An 18,396-nucleotide genomic window follows, 5' to 3' on the forward strand; every position below is an offset into this window, starting at 1 on the left:
GAAGGGAGGAAGGGGGAGGCAGAAGGAAGAGAGAGAGAGAAACGTGGATGTGAGAAAGACATCGTTTGGTTGCCTCCCACAGGTGCCTGACCAGGGCCCAGGATGGAATCTGCAACCCAGATACGTGCCCTTGATCAGGAATTGAACTTGCAACTCTTCAGTGTTCAGGCTGACTACTCTAACCACTGAACACATTGGCCAGGGCCTCGCTGTAATTTTTATTGTCAAAAATACTTAATTTATTTTCATCCATTAAATTTTCTTTATTTTTTTCTTTTGGTCTACTTTTATAAATACATTATTTCAATAATTTTATGAGTAGGAAGACATATATTTACCCCCAAATCGTCAAGGGGACAGATTTCGGCATTACAGATAAGTTTAGATAACACACATATTCATTGATAGGGGTGAAATTTAGTTTTGTAATGCTTTGATTTCCCAAATCATAATATATTTAAAATAGCTCTTCCAAACTAAAAGTAGGTTAGAAGTCCCAAGTTTACTCAGGCCAGTTTATAAAGTCTTAAAAGTTCAAAAGTTTAATAGGTGTTTTTTTATTTAAAAAATTAGAGTAATTAAGAAAAGTATTTAAATACATAAACTGTTAATATATTTTATTGAGTCCTAACTGGTTTGGCTCAGTGGTTAGAGAGAGCTTCGGCCTGCAGACTAAAGGGTCCCAGGATTGATTCCGGTCAAGGGCATGTGCCTCGGTTGCGGGCACATCCCCAGTAGGGGGTGTGCAGGAGGCAGCTGATTGATGTTTCTCTCTCATCCGATGTTTCTAACTCTCTCTCCCTCTCCCTTCCTCTCTGTAAAAAAATCAATAAAAATATATTTCAAAATATATATATTTTATTCACGGTCATTTTATTTGGATAATCTGTGTCAGATGTTACTTTGACTAATCAAAGCTCTCTCTATAGGATTATATAAGAAAACTGGTAAATTGGTATTTCTTGGATTGGATAATGCAGGAAAAACAACATTGCTACACATGCTAAAAGATGACCGACTCGGACAACACGTCCCAACGTTACATCCCAGTAAGTACATTGTTATTGTTATTACTTTATTTAGTGATACTGATTCATAGGCGCTAACTGAAAGTTTTTTTTGGGGGGATTTTTTTGGTATGGATATATTATAATAAGGTGGTTTGACCTGCTCTTAAATAGTAAATAATAGGTGACTCCACTACCAGAAGTATATTTAGATCTTGAAATAATACACAGATCTTATCAGTTAGTACACTCTTCTCCAGCTAAAGCAATTAAAAAGTTACTATCTTAGCGACTATGACATAATTAAGGTCTATCCAACCAGATATTACTTAGGCTCTATGTCACCATAACTTTGTTTACATATATAAGTTTCTTTCAGATTTTAAAGCTGTGCTATTTTAATCATTATTCAGTGGACAGATTGTAGTTGTTTTCTTTTCTTTCCAGATTACACTCTTATACTTTACTGGTGACTCCATTTATTAACCAGTTATTTTTCTAGTCCTAACAACTTCAACAATACCTAATATAAAGATCATAGAATTATTCTGAAAAAGAAGTCATGGGTTGATATACTTATGGAAAATTTTAAAATAATTTACTGTTCTTTCTTTAAGAAAGACATCCTGAAAGACATTAATAATGAGTTAATATATACCATCATATATATAAGGTTATGTAATAGGTACCTTTTGATAAACTAACGTTAAAGTGACAGTTATGCCGGGACCGGTTTGGCTCAGTGGATAGAGCGTCGGCCTGCGAACTGAAAGGTCCCGGGTTCGATTCTGGTCAAGGGCATGTACCTTGGTTGCGGGCACATCCCCATTAGGGGGTGTGCAAGAGGCAGCTGATTGATGATTCTCTCTCATCGAGGTTTCTAACTCTCTATCCCTCTCTCTTCCTCTCTGTGAAAAATCAATAAAATATATTTAAAAAAATAAATAAAGTGACAGTTATTACAAAGAAGCCTAACATAAGTAACTGTAAATCACTTTTACTGTTGAAAAGACTGAGTTACGTAGACACAGAATTTAAAGACAAGTTAATCCACAGATTGATTATGAAATAATGAGTGTGACCTTAAATAATGAGTATAAAATTGAGAACTGCACCAAAACGTAGGTAATATGATAGTTATTTACTTTAATAAATAAAGTACAAGGTAGGAGAACAGAACAGAACAAAGTAAGATTTTACCTAAAAAACTATTAGTGGTGTTGAAAAAGGAAGATTTTATAAAATTGAAAATCTTTTTTTATATTATGAGAAGAGAATGGGACTTGACAAATAAAATTCTGAAGCAACAATACTGTGCAGTTGAGTTTATAAAATTGTCTGCAAAAACAACAGAAATGGAAGAGACTACAAAGTGGTCTTGTATTATGTAGAAGTCATTTTTAAAATTTTTTGATGTTGCTCTCTTTTATCTATTCAACAAATATTTATTGAGCACCTACTTTATGCCAGACATTATTCTAAATAGTAGGAGTATAAGCAGCTCAAGTCATCAAGTCAATTTATATTTTTCAGTTAATCAAAAACAGATGTAAAAAAAGTAGTATATATATTCTACCCTATGATCTGGCAGTTCCACTATTAGGTATTTATTTAAGAGCAATAAGAACATATGTTCGCCAAAATCATTGTACAAGAATGCTTATACTAGCTTTATTTGTAATAACCAAAAATTGGAAATACCTTAGATATTCATAAAAAATAAAAAAATAAAAAAATAAAAAGAATGGGCCCAACTGGTGTGGCTCAGTGGTTGAGCATCAACTTATGAACAGGAGATCATGTTTTGATTCCTGGTCAGGGCACATGCCCAGGTTTCAGGCTCGATCTCCAGTGTGGGGTGTGCAGGAGACAGACAATCAGTGATTCTCCTCATTAGTGTTTCTATTTTTTTCTCCCTTTTCTCTGAAATCAATAAAACTATATTTAAAAAATATAATGGGTAAACAATAGATTTCTTCTGAACAAGAAAGAGGAATAAACTACTGATACATACTGATGCTTATTATACTGCATGGAAGAAGCTGGTCATAAAATAATTACATACCGTATGATACTATATATATGAAATTCTAGAACAGGCAAAACTGACTAGGAGGGAGCTAGAGGAAATTTCCTGGGATGCCAACAGTGTTCTGTGTCTTACATTAATCAAACTGGGTCTTCTTTAATAAAGTGGGGAATATAACCATAGTTTTCTAACTACATCCAACCATTATCTTTTCTTTATGGAAAGGAACATACTTGGACCAGAAATTGCATTAATTATTTATTTGATTGGTATTCTACTTACAGAATTTTTTAAAAAAATATATTTTATTGATTTTTTTTAGAGAGGAAGGGAGAGAGATAGAGAGCTAGAAACGTCGATGAGAGAGAAATATCGACCAGCTGCCTCTTGCACACCCCCTACTGGGGATGTACCTGCAACCAATGTACATGCCCCTGACCGGAATCGAACCTGGGACCTTTCAGTCCGCAGACCGACGCTCTACCACTGAGCCAAACCAGTTTCGGCTCTACGTACAGAATTTTTAACAAGATAAACTACTCTGGGGCCTTAGCAGTTATACTGAATAGTAAACAATTACTCTGAACCTTTCATTGTAATTGTAGGGGACTTCTGCTTTTGGCTACGAGGGAGTAGCAGTCTGGAATTACATTCCCATTGTAAACAACTAGAAAACTGGACAAAAGATATACTACAACCGTTTTTCAGATATTGGGCAATAGCTAGCACATGACTATGATTCCTGAGAGAAGGAAAAGAACCCTTCTTTACTTAAGCTTATCCCAGGAGATACTTTTCAGACCACGGGGCAGGGAGATGAAACCCAAACATGACCCAGGAGTTTTGGTGAGTTGAGGACAGAGACCAGGGTTTGGAGAGGTAGAGGTCACTGGAAGTTGTTGGTAAGAGAGGAATGAGCTCTGCAGAGAAAGAAAGTTAAACATTTTTGTGGCTGAGTACCAATCTGCACACATAGTGTAAAACTCCACATAGCCAGTCAAAGAACAGTTTCTGGAGGAGGGACTGGAGCAGATCTGTTAGCCAAATAATTCCAAGTGCTTACATGGCACCGGAAATCATTTACATTCCCATCAGCCAGAATGGAGAGATTTGGTTGAATCTCCCCATTCTGGGGCATTTGATAGAAACTACCGTATTTTCCGGCGTATAAGACGACCCCCTAATTTTACAGTTAAAACCTAGGTTTAGGCCTATATTCGCTGTATAAGACCACCCCCCACTTCCGAGGCAACACCAGTTCTTTTTTTAATAGACGGCCTCTCTGACTCTGGCCAATCTGAGCAGGCTTTTTACTAGAACACAGTGTAGCTTCGGGTACAGAACATGTACACTGTGTTCTAGTAAAAAGCCTGCTCAGATTGGCCAGAGTCAGAGAGGCGGTCTATTAAAAAAAGAACTGGTGTTGCCTCGGAAGTGGGGGGTGGTCTTATACAGCGAATATAGGCCTAAACCTAGGTTTTAACTGTAAAATTAGGGGGTCGTCTTATATGCCGGAAAATATGGTAAAAAAGGTCCTACCTCAGTAATGGATTAAAGTGGCCTCAAGGTAAAGGCTACTTTAAATCTTCCCTAACATAGTGTAAACACTGATCTGCAAAAGAACTGCTTGCCAGAACAAAGTCCACTTTCTTCAGAAGAATACAACAAAATCCACCATCTAATAAAAAGATTACCGGAGCCCTGGCTGGTGTGGCTCAGTTGGTTGGAGCATTGGCCCTTACACCGAAGGGGAGTAGGTTGGATTCCTCGTTAGGGCACATACCTAGGTTTTGTGTTTAATGCCATTTGGGGGTGTGTGTGTGGGGGGATTGCAGCCTATCGATGTTTTTCTCATGTCAATATTTCCCTCTCCCCCTTTCTAAAAAAAATCAATGAATATATCCTTAGGTGAGGATAAAAATTAAAAATTAGTAGACATGCAAAGAAGCAGGAAAATATAATCCATAACCAGGAGAAAAATCAATCAGTAGAAAGAGTCCCAGAATTGACAAAGATGATAGAATTAGCAGATAAGAAAGTGAAAACAGCTGTTACGAATATGCTCAAGGATTTAAGGAAAAAATGAACATAACGAGAGAAATGGAAGATATAAAAGAACCAAATGGCCATGGCTGGTTTGGCTCAGTGGATGGAGCGTCAGCCTGTGGACTGAAGGGTCCAGGGTTCAATTCCAGTCAAAGGCACATGCCTGGGTTGTGGGCTGGATCCCCAGTACAGAGAGAGAGAGAGAGAGAGAGAGAGAGAGAGAGAGAGAGAGAGAGAGAGAGAGAATATGAATGTATGTGTGTGTATGTGCGTACTTGTGCAAGGAGGCAGCTGATCAATAATTCTCATCATTGATATTTCTATCTCCCTTTCCCTTCCTCTCTGAAATAATTTTTTTTTTTAAAGAACCAAATGGAACTTCTAGAAATAAAAATAGAATATCTGAAATGAAATTTTCACTGGATAGGCTTAATAGGAAATTAGACAGTGCCAGTAGTGCAGAAAGAAAGACCAGTGAACTTACGTCAATGCAATAGAAACTATAAAATGAAGTACAGAGGAAAAAATGGCTGAAAAACAAGGAACAGTCTCAGTGACTTCTGGGACAATATCAAGCTGTCTAGGAGACCTATAATTGAAGTCCCAGAGGGGGAAGGTAGGGAGCAGAAAAAAATATTTGAAGAAATAATGGCCAATTTTTTTAAAATTATATTTGTGTTTGTCATTAAATACTGTCACATACAAAATTTGACAGCTATAAGAGAAAATTGTTTATTTCATCTGTATTATTTAAGCTGACTTGCAGGAAATTATTAGATTGGAAGAATTCAGAAAAAATAATTGCCTGAATAGATTAACATTTTAGCAGGAGAAATAGAGAAGGAAAAATAAATAAGTGATTTATTTGTGGTGGGTAGAATTGAATATTAAATACTTGTTATACCATCAATATTAATTGGAGTATATCTAATTACAATAAAGAATTGTTTTATCAGTTCCTAAATGTTTGACTTTTTTTCAGTTAAAGTAAATCAAAATTTGCAGTATATACCATAAATGGATTTCTGATTTTCATGTTGTAAAAATATTTTTTATTATTGTTTAGCTTCAGAAGAACTAACCATTGCTGGCATGACCTTTACAACTTTTGATCTGGGAGGACATGTTCAAGGTAAGATTCTATTACTCTTGTAGAGCTTTATTTTAACTTAATAAAACCATGACCATTATGTTCCAGTGCATAAAAAACTACCAGCCTGGCCAGGGAGAGGGGACATGGGCAGTTGGCTGGCCTGCCTGCTGGTTGAACTCCTAGTGAAGGGGACATTTTGCATATTGGCCTTTTATTATATATACATTCAGAGATCATAACAATCTGGCCACTCAGTGTATGTGCTTTATGTTTTTTATTATTTTTTTTACCACAAGTAGTTCAGGAGTTGTTATCTTTCTTTTAAATTTTTTTCGCTGTTTCACTTCATTCCTGCTGTGTGTGTGCTCCATGTGAGTGACATAGGTGCTTATGTAAGTGAATTCCAACTTATGGCGAAAATCGCATTCCATCGTGCCATAGGAACGGATCTCCAACGTAACCCGAGGACCTACTTTAAAGTATTTTCTAGAATATAATGATTACAGGGAATGAAAATCTAATGGAGCTCATCTGAGACTTCATTTCTATATTGTTTTAAAGATATGCCATAAAACTGAAGTCAGAGAAAAAAGGTAGTCTCTGGGGCATTCCAAAAACTCTTTTCTTTAGAAAAGAATATCATGGAAAAAAATTACCTTATATTTTTATAGACTTTAGTTTATTTCTGTTATGAGTACAACAGTATGCTTTTATTATTATTAAGTCTGTACCTAGTACCAATTTCCTTCTGCCACTGACTCCAAATTTATCCCCAGCAAAAAAGAAAAGAAAATGAGAAACCGATAAACTAGAAATGTAAAAAAACAAATACTACATATGAAAATAATAGCAGTACTCCAATGAACTTAACGAGCATCATTGTCCATCATTGGTAGCAGATATGAATAATACCTGTAAAACATAGGAAATCTGGGGCAAAGTATTGACCTGTCCACAATCAAGGAAAGCCTGAAATTTCTTAAGGAAAGATTTGGCAGCACTAGGTAAAAGATTAATTTGAGTATATATGAAGTAGCAGCAGCTAAGGGATAATTACACTTGATATCTTATTGGACTCTCATCAATCCATCTTCTATGTTTGACCAGCAAATAAAATCTAACTTCTCATTGTTTTTGTTAGCTCGAAGAGTGTGGAAAAACTACCTTCCTGCTATCAATGGCATTGTATTTCTGGTGGATTGTGCAGACCATGAAAGGCTGTTAGAATCAAAAGAAGAACTTGATGTAAGTTAAATAAATAAAACTAAACAGTTGAATTACCTGTAAGCCTGAGGAAATAGGGTGGAGATCCAGGTATTAGAGTGCAGCTTTTCTGTAGTCTGGTGTAACTCCTGGCAAGTATGGAGCTCAGCGATTACTTAGAATGCAGAGGGAGTAGCTACTGAGGAAGTACTGACGCAGACTTCCTTCCTGAAGACGGGCTCACTGGGCAGTGTGTCCTTGTAGTGTATCTCATGTTTGCTACATTCCTGGAGGGGCTTGGTCTTGAATCCCCGATCATCCTAGGCTGCCAGTTTCTTACGGAGTTGGCCAGAACCTGGAAATGGTATAACATACCATCTTTGTCACCACTCCCAGTATTGAGCCGGGCCATGGGTAGCTACTTCCCCTAGATCAGATGCTTCTTAAAGGGGCTCAGGAACAGCAAGCAAGGCCAGTGAGAGAGCAGGTCCATGATTTGAAGGTTGGATGCCTCTGCCTCTGCCTCTACCTCTGTCCAGAACAGGCACAGAAATACTTGTTCATGCGAAAAAGTCCTGTTAGGTTCTGTGTTCATGCAGAGGGTTAGGGAATTACTGAGTTCCTACCTTATGCCACATACTATACATATTACCTCATTTAATTCTCAAATCCACTCCATAAAGCAGGTGCTACTATTCCATTTTCTGTGAACTTCAGTGAGACCTATTTGTCCAAGATCTCACAGCTCGGAAGCAGCAGAACTAGAAATGAATCAGTCTGCCCATTTTTAAGGCGTTGGCTCTGGTCGCTGTACCTCCCTGATTCACAGAGTGAGCAGTGTGAGCATCCAGAGGGAGCCTTAGGAAGACACAGGATTCAGGTGAAGGGTTCATTGAGCTCACTTAAAATTGAGGAAAAGTTTGCCAAAGAAAGTTAGCAAAACTGACATGTTATGATAGAGAACAAGTCCTTGATACTCATTTGGTATCTTGTAAAAATAAGCCCCTTGGGTGGTTTCATATCAGCATCTGTGTTTCATTTTGCTTTCATGTTTGTTTTCAGTCACTAATGACAGATGAAACCATTGCTAATGTGCCTATACTGATTTTTGGGAATAAAATCGACAGACCTGAAGCCATCAGTGAAGAGAGATTACGAGAGATGTTTGGTTTATATGGTCAGACAACAGGAAAGGTAAAAAAAAAAATGTTTGACAAGTATGAATACTTCATTCAACAGTATATTTTTATCTTCTGAAATAGTTTATTTCAACACTACCCCTAACAGTAATCATGTTATTAGCTTAATTGGTACAATCTGGATCCTTTAAAAAAAAAATTAAGGTATATTGACATAACATTATACTAGTTTCGTGTGTACAACAAAATGTCTTTTTAGATTACTATCATCCAGCTACTCAAGTCCTTCATCTTTTTTGTTTGTTTTTTTCCTTAAAAACTAGCATTTACTCAACATCACTAATCATCAGGGAAATACAAATCAAAACCACATTGAAGTGGGCTTAAGGGGTCAATGGGGAATAAAGAGGGACATATGTAATACTTTCAACAATAAAGAATTATAAAAAAAGAATTATAACAGCCATTATGACTGAACACTAGTCATAATGGCTGCCATAAAAAAGTTATCAAATGTGTTGGCAAGGATGTGGAGAAAAGGGAACCCTTGGGCACTGTTGGTTAGATTGTAAATTGGTTTAGTCACTGTTGAAAACAGTATAGAGTTTCCTTAAAATATTAAAAATAGAATTACAATATGACCCAGCAGTTCCACCCCTGGGTATTTATCTGAAGAAAATGAAAATATTAATTTGAAAAGACATATGCACCCCTATTTTCAGTGCAGCATTGTTTACAATAGCCAAGGTACAGAAGCTTGTTTACAATAGCCAAGGTCGGTCAGTAGATGAGTAGCTATAGGAGTGTGAGTGTGTGTGTGTGTGTGTGTGTGTGTGTGTGTGTTACGCTAAAAAAGAAATTTTGCCATTTGCAACAACATAGATGATCCTAGAGGACATTATGCTAAATGAAATAAGTCAGTCAGAGAAAGACAAATACTGTATGGTTTCACTTATATGTAGAATTTAAAACAGAATAATGCAAAAACAGACTTATAGAAACAACACCAAAGGGCTGGTTGCCAGAGGGGTGGAGGATGAAAGGAAAGGTGAAAAGGTGAAGGGGAATATAGTCAATAATATCGTGAAAAGTTTGCATGTTGACAGATGATTACTTGAATTAGTGGTGTGCCCTGGCTGGTTTGGCTCAATGGACAGAGCACTGCAGGCTGAAGGGTCCCAGGTTTGATTCTGGTCAAGGGCACATGCCTGGGTTTCAGGCTCGATCTCTAGTAGGGGGCGTGCAGGAGGCAGCCAATCAATGATTCTCTCTCATCATTGATGTTTTTATCTCTCTCTCCCTCTCCCTTCCTCTCTGAAATCAATAAAAATATATTTAATAAAAAAAAGAATTAGTGGGGTGATCACATTGTAAGATTTAAAAATGTTGAATCACTATTGTATACTTGAAGCTAATATAATATTGTATACCACCTATACTTAAATAAAAATACCTGTCATCTATACATTTTGAGATGTTTTATTTAAATGTCCTCACTGTTTTCTTTATACCACTGAATGTGACCTTTTCTTGGTGATAACAAAAATGTCACAGCTCATGCTTATGGGAGACTAAATCAAAGCTTTCAAAGGTTTTTAAAAAAAATTTTAAATATATTTTTATTGATTTCAGAGAAGAAGGGAGAGGGAGAGAGAGATAGAAACATCAGTGATGAGAAAGAATCATTGTCTACCTCCTGTACGCCCCAAACCCAGTCATGTGCTCTGACCAGGAATAGAACCATGACCTCCTGGTTCAAAAGTCAACACTCAAACACTGAGCTACACCAGCTAAGCTAAATAAATTTTAAAAATTAACCACCAAATAATATACTTGAATGTTTAAGCATACCAGTAGTGTATTTAGGCCACCAGTTTAGTGTGTAGGCCCTGAGCTCACAGAGATAAAAATAAAATGTAAATTTGGGCATAGGAGTGTTTGGGTTTTCTGAACACATACTTAATAAACTTTAAGAGGCATTATATTTGCATTCATTTCCACTAGAATTTGTTCAGGAGAGGGGCCTTAGTATTGAAAAATCCCAGAGTTGGGGGCACTCTTCTGGTTGCCAGATTGGATGTTGCTAGATTCATCGACTGCTTAATAAAGTCAAGTACATCTTCGAATGAAGAAAACTTTTTTTCCAGAGTTTCCAAATAAAATTTCCTTGGTTTATATATACTCTGATTTTAGAAATACTGCAGCCTATAGAAGGAAACTCTACAAGGTAGACTTTGGTTTGTCTCTGTGTCTTCTTTTTAATAACTCAATTACATATTAATTTTAGGAAATGCCATGCTTAGTCATAAACCTACATAGAGAATATTCATCCTTAATAGTTGTGAAGCGAGTTGAAATAACTTGAAATTCTTCTCAAAGATTATTTTCATTCCTGTATGCCTCACAAGCCCGCCTTTTCCCCATTTGGTCCTAACGTGGCTTTCTCCAGTCACCTTTTGTTCTACGATACATAAGCTATAATTCTGCTGGGGAGTGGGGCTTTTGTTCCACAAAGGTTTCATCCGGCTTGATGTTTGTCTTCTCTTCTAGGGCAATGTATCTCTGAAAGAACTGAATGCCCGGCCCTTGGAAGTTTTCATGTGCAGTGTGCTCAAAAGGCAAGGCTATGGAGAAGGCTTCCGCTGGATGGCACAGTACATTGACTGATACCACCAACCTGCCTCACGTCCAGGTCTTGCCATTCAGGCCTACTCAGAGATTTGATTGTTGAACATGCATAACTTGAATTCAATAGACTTTTGTTGGTTAGAAAACGGATATTTTTTAGATTAATATTATATCAACTTAATTTGAGTGACAATTGAAAACTGATTCAAGTAAGTTTGAATATCACAATGTTAGCTTTCTAATTCCATGAAGATAATTAGTTTTTACTGTTTGTAATCTGACATGACCCCCAGCGCCATTTATAAACAGCGACTTTTCAGCAGAACATTTGAAGCACTTTTTAACAATATGAAACTACAAACATAAACTATAATTAAACGCTCATCATGTTAAATTTTTTATGTACTTTTGGAACTAGTTTTTAAATTTTAGATTAAATGTCCACCTATCTTAAGTATACAGTTAATAATTAATTAGCTTATTGATGATTGCATGATGCCTTACAGGTTTCAATAATATTTTTTCTTATGCAAACGTCATGCAATAAAATAGACCCTTATGTTTGGCATCTTTGTTGGACAAATGTTTCGTTTTAATGTGTCTTATCTAGCTAGTATGCTCTGAAATGGAATATTTATTATACACAGGAGGTGGTTGTTGGGAAAGGAGATTGCTTCAGAATATTTAGAAAAATGTTTCAGTTCCTAGAGACTTTTGCAGTTACCAGGGGATAAGTTGTGCTTGATTGTACTTTATTCCACATTTATCTCCAAATCCTGTGCATTTTAATCAGTAACACGACCATTCCCAGTGCTGATAGGGTGCGTGTCCTCGTCCCTATGGGATTGGCCTTCTAAAGAACGGCACGTCTTCTGGTACACCACAGGTTGGGTTTTGGTTTGCTAGGCCCCTATAGGTCCATTCCAGTTGTCTAATTCTCAAGTGCTCCAATCTTACTGATGCCTGGTTTGGTAGTCTGTGCCTTGTCACCAAACGTAGTGCCAGGCACCAGCCTCCCACACTTAGAGGTCTTCCCCAGGCTCTTCATCCTGAATGGACCTCCCAGAGCAAGTGACACACAGGGTCGTGTGCAGTTCATCGCAGGGACATGGGAATGTGCGGGAAAAGAAAGCCTGTTCTGCTTCAGTTGTCGTTGAAATTGTGGAGATTTTGCTCCTGTCCCATTGCTCTTTTGCATTCTTTGTCGTATTTTATTTCTTGGGAAGAAAGTGTACGCTTTTTTTCGTTTCCTTAGTTGCTCTCAGCCAGCTGTTACATCACAGCATAAAGGCTTTTACTTTTTCACACTAGATGAAATGCTTGCCACGTGAGAGTGTCCGCAAACCTCACTGATAAACTCACTAACAAGATTTTGGTTAGGAAATTAAAAGGTTTTAAAAAGCTAAGACATTGAGGGCTTTTTTTCCATTTGAGATTCCCCTAATTAGTAAAATAAGATGAAAGATAAGTGCCAAATACATATATTTAAAGACTCTCAAGTTTAAGATTTTTCTGTTGGTTGTAAACCAAGATTTTATAGTATATTTAACCAATTCCATTGAAAATAGATTGCTCTGGCTCCATCAAGAATAATTTAAATATTAAAATTAGTGTTTTCTCTAGTTATTGTCCAGATCAGTCACCACAGCCTTTCATCGGGATGTGAACACATGAGGCAGGTGAGGAGGAGGAGGATGACTGGAAGGACTACCAGTGAGCTAAACCAACAAGGCCACTTCTTAACACAGCATTGGGTTTTAGTGATTTGGCTGTTCTATTTCCCTTTCAGCTTCCTTCCAAACGAAAATAAAGCGTCTTCCCTGCTTAGAAGCATCAGTGGTACCGTGGGAAAAGTAGCAAATAACATTTCTGCCCGTTGGTTTATTTTGCCAGCTGTTTAAAGTCCTCACGTCTGATGGCATGACCAAACAGAACTAAGCCTTATTAAAAGTAACTGCCTCTTGTTGATGGCATCTTTTTTCAGTTCAAGTATTCCCTAATATCTAGTGTGATACTTGAGAAATTAGTTATTTGTTTCATAAATTGGTATAAAGGAAAAGGCTTATTGGTTTCTCTAAAGGGGGAAAAATGTGGTTTTTTTTGTACAGTATCTTGTTCCAGAATTCTTATTCTAGTTCTGACACCGGGCTCAAAGGAAAAAGTCACTCTGTGGACCACGTCTAAACTGTGGATATTTTCCCAATGACGTAAGATTCATGTGGCCTGAACCTCTAGAAAGCTGCACTTGGCAGCAGCCGCTGCCCTCCCAGTGCCAGGGCCGTGGGCTCAGAGTTCCCAGCCATTGGGCATACTTGCACTCTGAGAGGTCAGCGCACACACTGAGTCCCTGCTCCCTTCGAGAGACGGCAAGGAGCCGTAGAAGGACTTGGGGAAAACCATGTACCTGTTTGTGCCTGTGTGAGTGTATGCACCCGTGGCGTATGTCCAGGGTAAATGGTCCTGTTAGAATATAGAATAACTTTGCACCTCCCACTAAGGTTTGAAGATGTAATTGTTAACACTGCTATATACAAGTTAAGATTCGGTTCCATATAAATCAGGATGTCCAAAAGGTGTTTTAAAATCTTAATTCCAAAACTCTAAAAATATAAAGTGTCAGCCACTTTCATATTTCTAAGGAGATTCTTTGACCCCATACCTATTTCAGTGACTGTTGTTAATTAAACTTTTGGGTGACTGGTTAAATTGATAGATTTTAGCTTATCTTTATATTAGTGATTTTTTATTTCTATTTATTATTATTATTATTATCTCAGTGAATTTTTAGGATGAAGAGTATAGCATTTTTTAAATTGGGGCATAGACATTTCCTAAAGTACAGTAGTACCCCCTAATCCACAGGAGATAAGTTCCAAGACCCCCAGATAGTTCTGAGCCCTATATACTAGTTTTGTCCTATATATACACATACATTTTCACTTTAAGGAAGCACTTTATGGCTTTTTTTTTTTTTTTTTTTTTTGGCATATCTGAAATGCCAGCATCGTTCTCTTGTGCTTTGGGCCCATTATTAAATAAAATAAGGGTTCCTTGAACATAAGCACTGCGATACATAGTCAAGCCAGCTACTCAGTGACTAGTGACTAACAGGCAGGTAGTGTATGCAGAGTAATACACTGGACAAAGGGTGATTCATGTCGTGGGTGGAACAGAGCGGGATGACATGAGATTTCATCACACTACTTTACTCAGAATTTGAAGTTTATGAATTTTTTTCTGGAACTTTCTATATATTACTTTTAGACCATGGTTGATCACAGGTAACTGAAATCTCAGAAAGTGTAACCAAGGATAAGAGGGGAAACTACTGGATATGAAAAAAATAATTATTTACAATTGCTTAGTTAATACAGTATCTTTGAGTGCCAAAGATGTATGAGTTCAGAAGTTGCCTGCATAGATCTAAATTTTAGTTTTGTGTGCCTGTGTACATAGACAGATTTACTGTGGTTTACAACATATAAGCAGAACAGTTTCTTTTCCTTAGTTTTCAACTGGCTCACCCTTCCGTATAGTGTTTTCCAGTACGGAAACTACTCATGAATCATTAAATAGGGAAATAGTTGTGATGATACAGTTACTCTTGCCTTCTGCAAAATGGTTTGATCAACCACATTCAAAACCCAGCATTTTCACTCTGCCTGTGTGACTCGGTGGGGCATCATCCCCATGCATCAAATCTCGATCAGGCACATGCCCGGTTCAGGTTCTATCCCCGGTGGGGAGGGTGCAGGAGGCAGCTAATGCATCTCTCTCTCTCCCTCTCCCTTCTTCTCCCCAAATAAATATATATATATATATATATATATATATATATATATATATATATATATATATATATCTCGAAACAAACAAACCAGCATTTTCACAAGTTCTACCATCAAAAACAGTATACTTCTTAGTTGACATGATTTGAGAGATTCTGGGGGAAGGTTCACATTTCCTAAAACTGTATTTGGTAGTAACTCAGTGTGGCGTTTCAGTCTTTATTATTTTTGAGAGGAGGGGAGAGTGAAAGAACCATCCCCCTCACATACCTCTACTCCGCACCTGGATACAAGACCCCCGAGGATGAAGGAAAATCTACAACCCACTGAAGGTGCAAGTCTGAACCAACTGATTTTTGTCCCCAGAATTTAGAACATTGAATAGCCAATATATGTAATACCACTGATTGATTTATTCAGATCTTTGACCACACTTTTAAGTAGAATCCAAAGTAATCAAAGTCAAGTAAACAAACTTATCCAAAGTGAACTTTTTTTGATGAGTGCCCCAATGGGAAAGGCTTTTGTGTGATTTTACGAAGAATTAGTTTTTGGAAAAGCTGCATTGCAGTAGATGAATTCCTCAGCATGTATTTTAAATAGGGGAGAGGGATTGGTTTAATTTTAGTTTAAAAAATCTGGAGGGCAAACATATATATCAAAAACGGGGGAGTGGATAAGGGGGTGACAGTTCTACAGGTTTTTACATACAAGTTGTCTTTGGAATTTTTTTCATTATCAAGTGTTAGGATTCACATCAGAATGGCCTACTCTGCACAGGTTTCTGTATCCCCAGTGCTGCTCCCAACCTGAGTGCAATCAGCTGCCTTACGGAGGCGAGAGCACTGGGTGAATGTAGTCGGTGATTTTACAAGTGATCAAAGCGTTTCCCACGGTGATGAGGCCTTCAGTATTCGGCTGAATGCAGAGTATGTCCAGGTGGTAAGGTGGTGATAAGTTTTCATCACTAACCTTGTTTGCACTTTTGTACGCTGCTTGCACTAGTATCTTTGTGTGAATTTTAACAGTTGTTTTACAGTGTATAGAGATTGTTAAGCATAATTTATATAAAGATATTTCTGTTTACCTTTATGTATTTTAAAAAGAACACTACAATAGATGGTAAAATGTTCTTGAATTGTGTTTGTATGTTATTTTTATGTTCTATTATCTCTTCACCCCCTATGAATTTGATTGTCAGGAATAAAAAAATAAAATGCTAATCTTGTCATTGAAAAACCCTAGTAACAAGTTCCATTTTTATCATCCAATTATAATTTTCATTTTACTCATTAGACTTTGATATTATGACAATAATAGAACTTTCCCTTTGTACAAGGATTCAAAGAAAAGTTGCTGACTACCGAGACTTAATTTGCCTTATGAGACTGGAAACAACTGTGGGCAAACTAAAGCAGGACTTACACAAAGCTGACTGTTGAAATGTGAAAAATAAGGCAACCAGTTGGTTTTATCTACACCAAGATTCTATGCTTTCTGCATCAGAACCTCCTGGGGAGCTTTCAACACACACACACCTGGGGAGCTTTCAACACACACACACACACACACAGGTATGCAAAAAAAAAAAAAAAAATCCCACCAGATATTGTGGTTCAGATAGGGGAGGACAGAGGGCAGTAATCTGAATCTGTAACAGCTTTTTAGGTTTTCTGATGCCAGTGTGGATTTTTCATTTAGGAAAAGCAGATATAACAATACTGTAATACTGAGTACTAATAACACTAATCATTGGCCAATCAGTGAAGAAAAAATCATTTTTGTAATGATTAAAAAGCTACTTTTGAGACTTAAATGCAAATATAAGACCTTTTTACAGCCATGCCTTTAGCCTTCCCACTAACCATGTGCAGAATGGCAACAAGTATTGTGCTAACTCTTTTATTTTTATTGACCTCAGAGAGACATTGATTCTTTGCTCCACTTATTTATGAATTCATTGATTGATTCTTGCATGTGGCCTGATTGAGGAGCGAACCCACAGCCTTGGTTTATTGGGACAATGCTCAAACCAACTGAGCTACATGCCAGGGCTGTGCTAGCTCTTAATATAAGCAATTATTCTATTGGTTCTATTAAAATCGAGCCCATCAAGTAGAGATTTACCTATGGATTCAAGTTATTTGTGAATTGACACTAAGTAGATAGTAATTGCATTGAAGGGACAAATGCTAAGAAAATCAAGTCCAGTTTATTTAGCTCATTTTCTTGAATTTAGCTACAAAATTATCAAGTAGACTATCCTATAGTTGCACCGAAGGTACAAGTGATGCAAGTAACAGCCCCCAGGAGAGTATGCAAAGCCCTTATTGGGAACAGGGGACTTCCTAGGAAACGGTGTAAAGTGACCACCCTCCTCCTCTTTGAAAGGTAAAAACAGCGTAGAAACCTGATGGTTAAAGCCCTGGTGGGGTAGCTCAGTTGGTTAGAGCATCTTCCTGTTAAGCCTAGGTTTCAGGTTTGATCCCTGGATCCCTGGTCAGGGAATGGGACATAGAACCACCATCCAATGAATGCCTAAATGCGTGGAACCACAAATAGAGGATCTCTCTCTCTTTCTAATTTTAAAAAATCAATTAAAATTAAAAAAGCCCTAAAACAAGCCCCTGTTTCTGCTACCTCTCTTCCACAAGGTTCAACTGGAGATTCAGTTAATAGACAACGGTCAGGGCCTATGTCTACAAAGCCTCTTGTTTATTACTTTATCTAAAATTAGACACCAAGTCTCAATACTTTCTGGCTGTTACTTAGTAAAGTAACCCCTGCTTTGGAATGGAAATTTGATTTGGTTGGGACATTGTGGTGGACAATTTTAAGATGTTTATTAAAGTCACTGACTTGGGTGATGGCAATGTGCCACTACAGACAAGCTGATAATGCTGCAAGAAGATCTGAAGAGCTTTCTTCCCTGACTGAATTGAAAGGCCTGGGTTAATGGGTGACACATTGCTCCAGGCAAAGAGCTTTGCATGTGGCATGTTTCATGGCTATTGAAGGTAAAGGAGGGGAGCCGGGACCAGTTTGGCTCAGTGGATAGAGCACTGGCCTGCGGACTGAAAGGTCCAGTCAAGGGCATGTACCTTGGTTGCGGGCACATCTTCAGGAGGGGGTGTGCAAGAGGCAGCTGATCGATGTTTCTCTCTCATTGATGTTTCTAACTATCTGTCCCTCTCTCTTCCTCTTTGTGAAAAATCAATAAAATACAATACATTTTTAAAAAAGATAAGAAAAAGAAAGAAAGTAAAGGAGGGGAAGAAGTAATGGAAGGTGGAAGGTAAGGTTTAGGTGGCCAGGGAAAAGAAACATGGGGGGGGGGGGAAAGAGGGGTCAAAATGGAAAAATGTAAAGTACTTTTTAAATTTTGATTTATTAGGGTGACATTGGTTAATAAAATTATATCAGTTTTAAGAGTACAAGTATACATAAAACAGAAAATTTTGTT

General features: G+C 37.4%; 1 protein-coding gene across 1 annotated transcript in view; it reads left to right on the forward strand.

Moving 5' to 3' along the window:
• SAR1B (secretion associated Ras related GTPase 1B) overlaps positions 1–16,172 on the forward strand; it is a 34,445-nt gene extending 18,273 nt beyond the window's left edge. The window contains exons 4-8 of the mRNA XM_084886746.1: positions 930–1,049; positions 6,149–6,214; positions 7,317–7,420; positions 8,441–8,572; positions 11,068–16,172. Coding sequence (XP_084742872.1) covers positions 930–1,049; positions 6,149–6,214; positions 7,317–7,420; positions 8,441–8,572; positions 11,068–11,184 — 539 coding nt within the window. The 3' untranslated portion in view covers positions 11,185–16,172. The remainder of the gene's footprint in view (positions 1–929; positions 1,050–6,148; positions 6,215–7,316; positions 7,421–8,440; positions 8,573–11,067) is intronic.
• Positions 16,173–18,396: the final 2,224 nt, after the last annotated feature.

Source organism: Pipistrellus hanaki (assembly GCF_964339955.1).
Source record: "Pipistrellus hanaki genome assembly, chromosome: 5".
In the NCBI taxonomy this organism is placed as follows: Eukaryota; Metazoa; Chordata; class Mammalia; order Chiroptera; family Vespertilionidae; genus Pipistrellus; species Pipistrellus hanaki.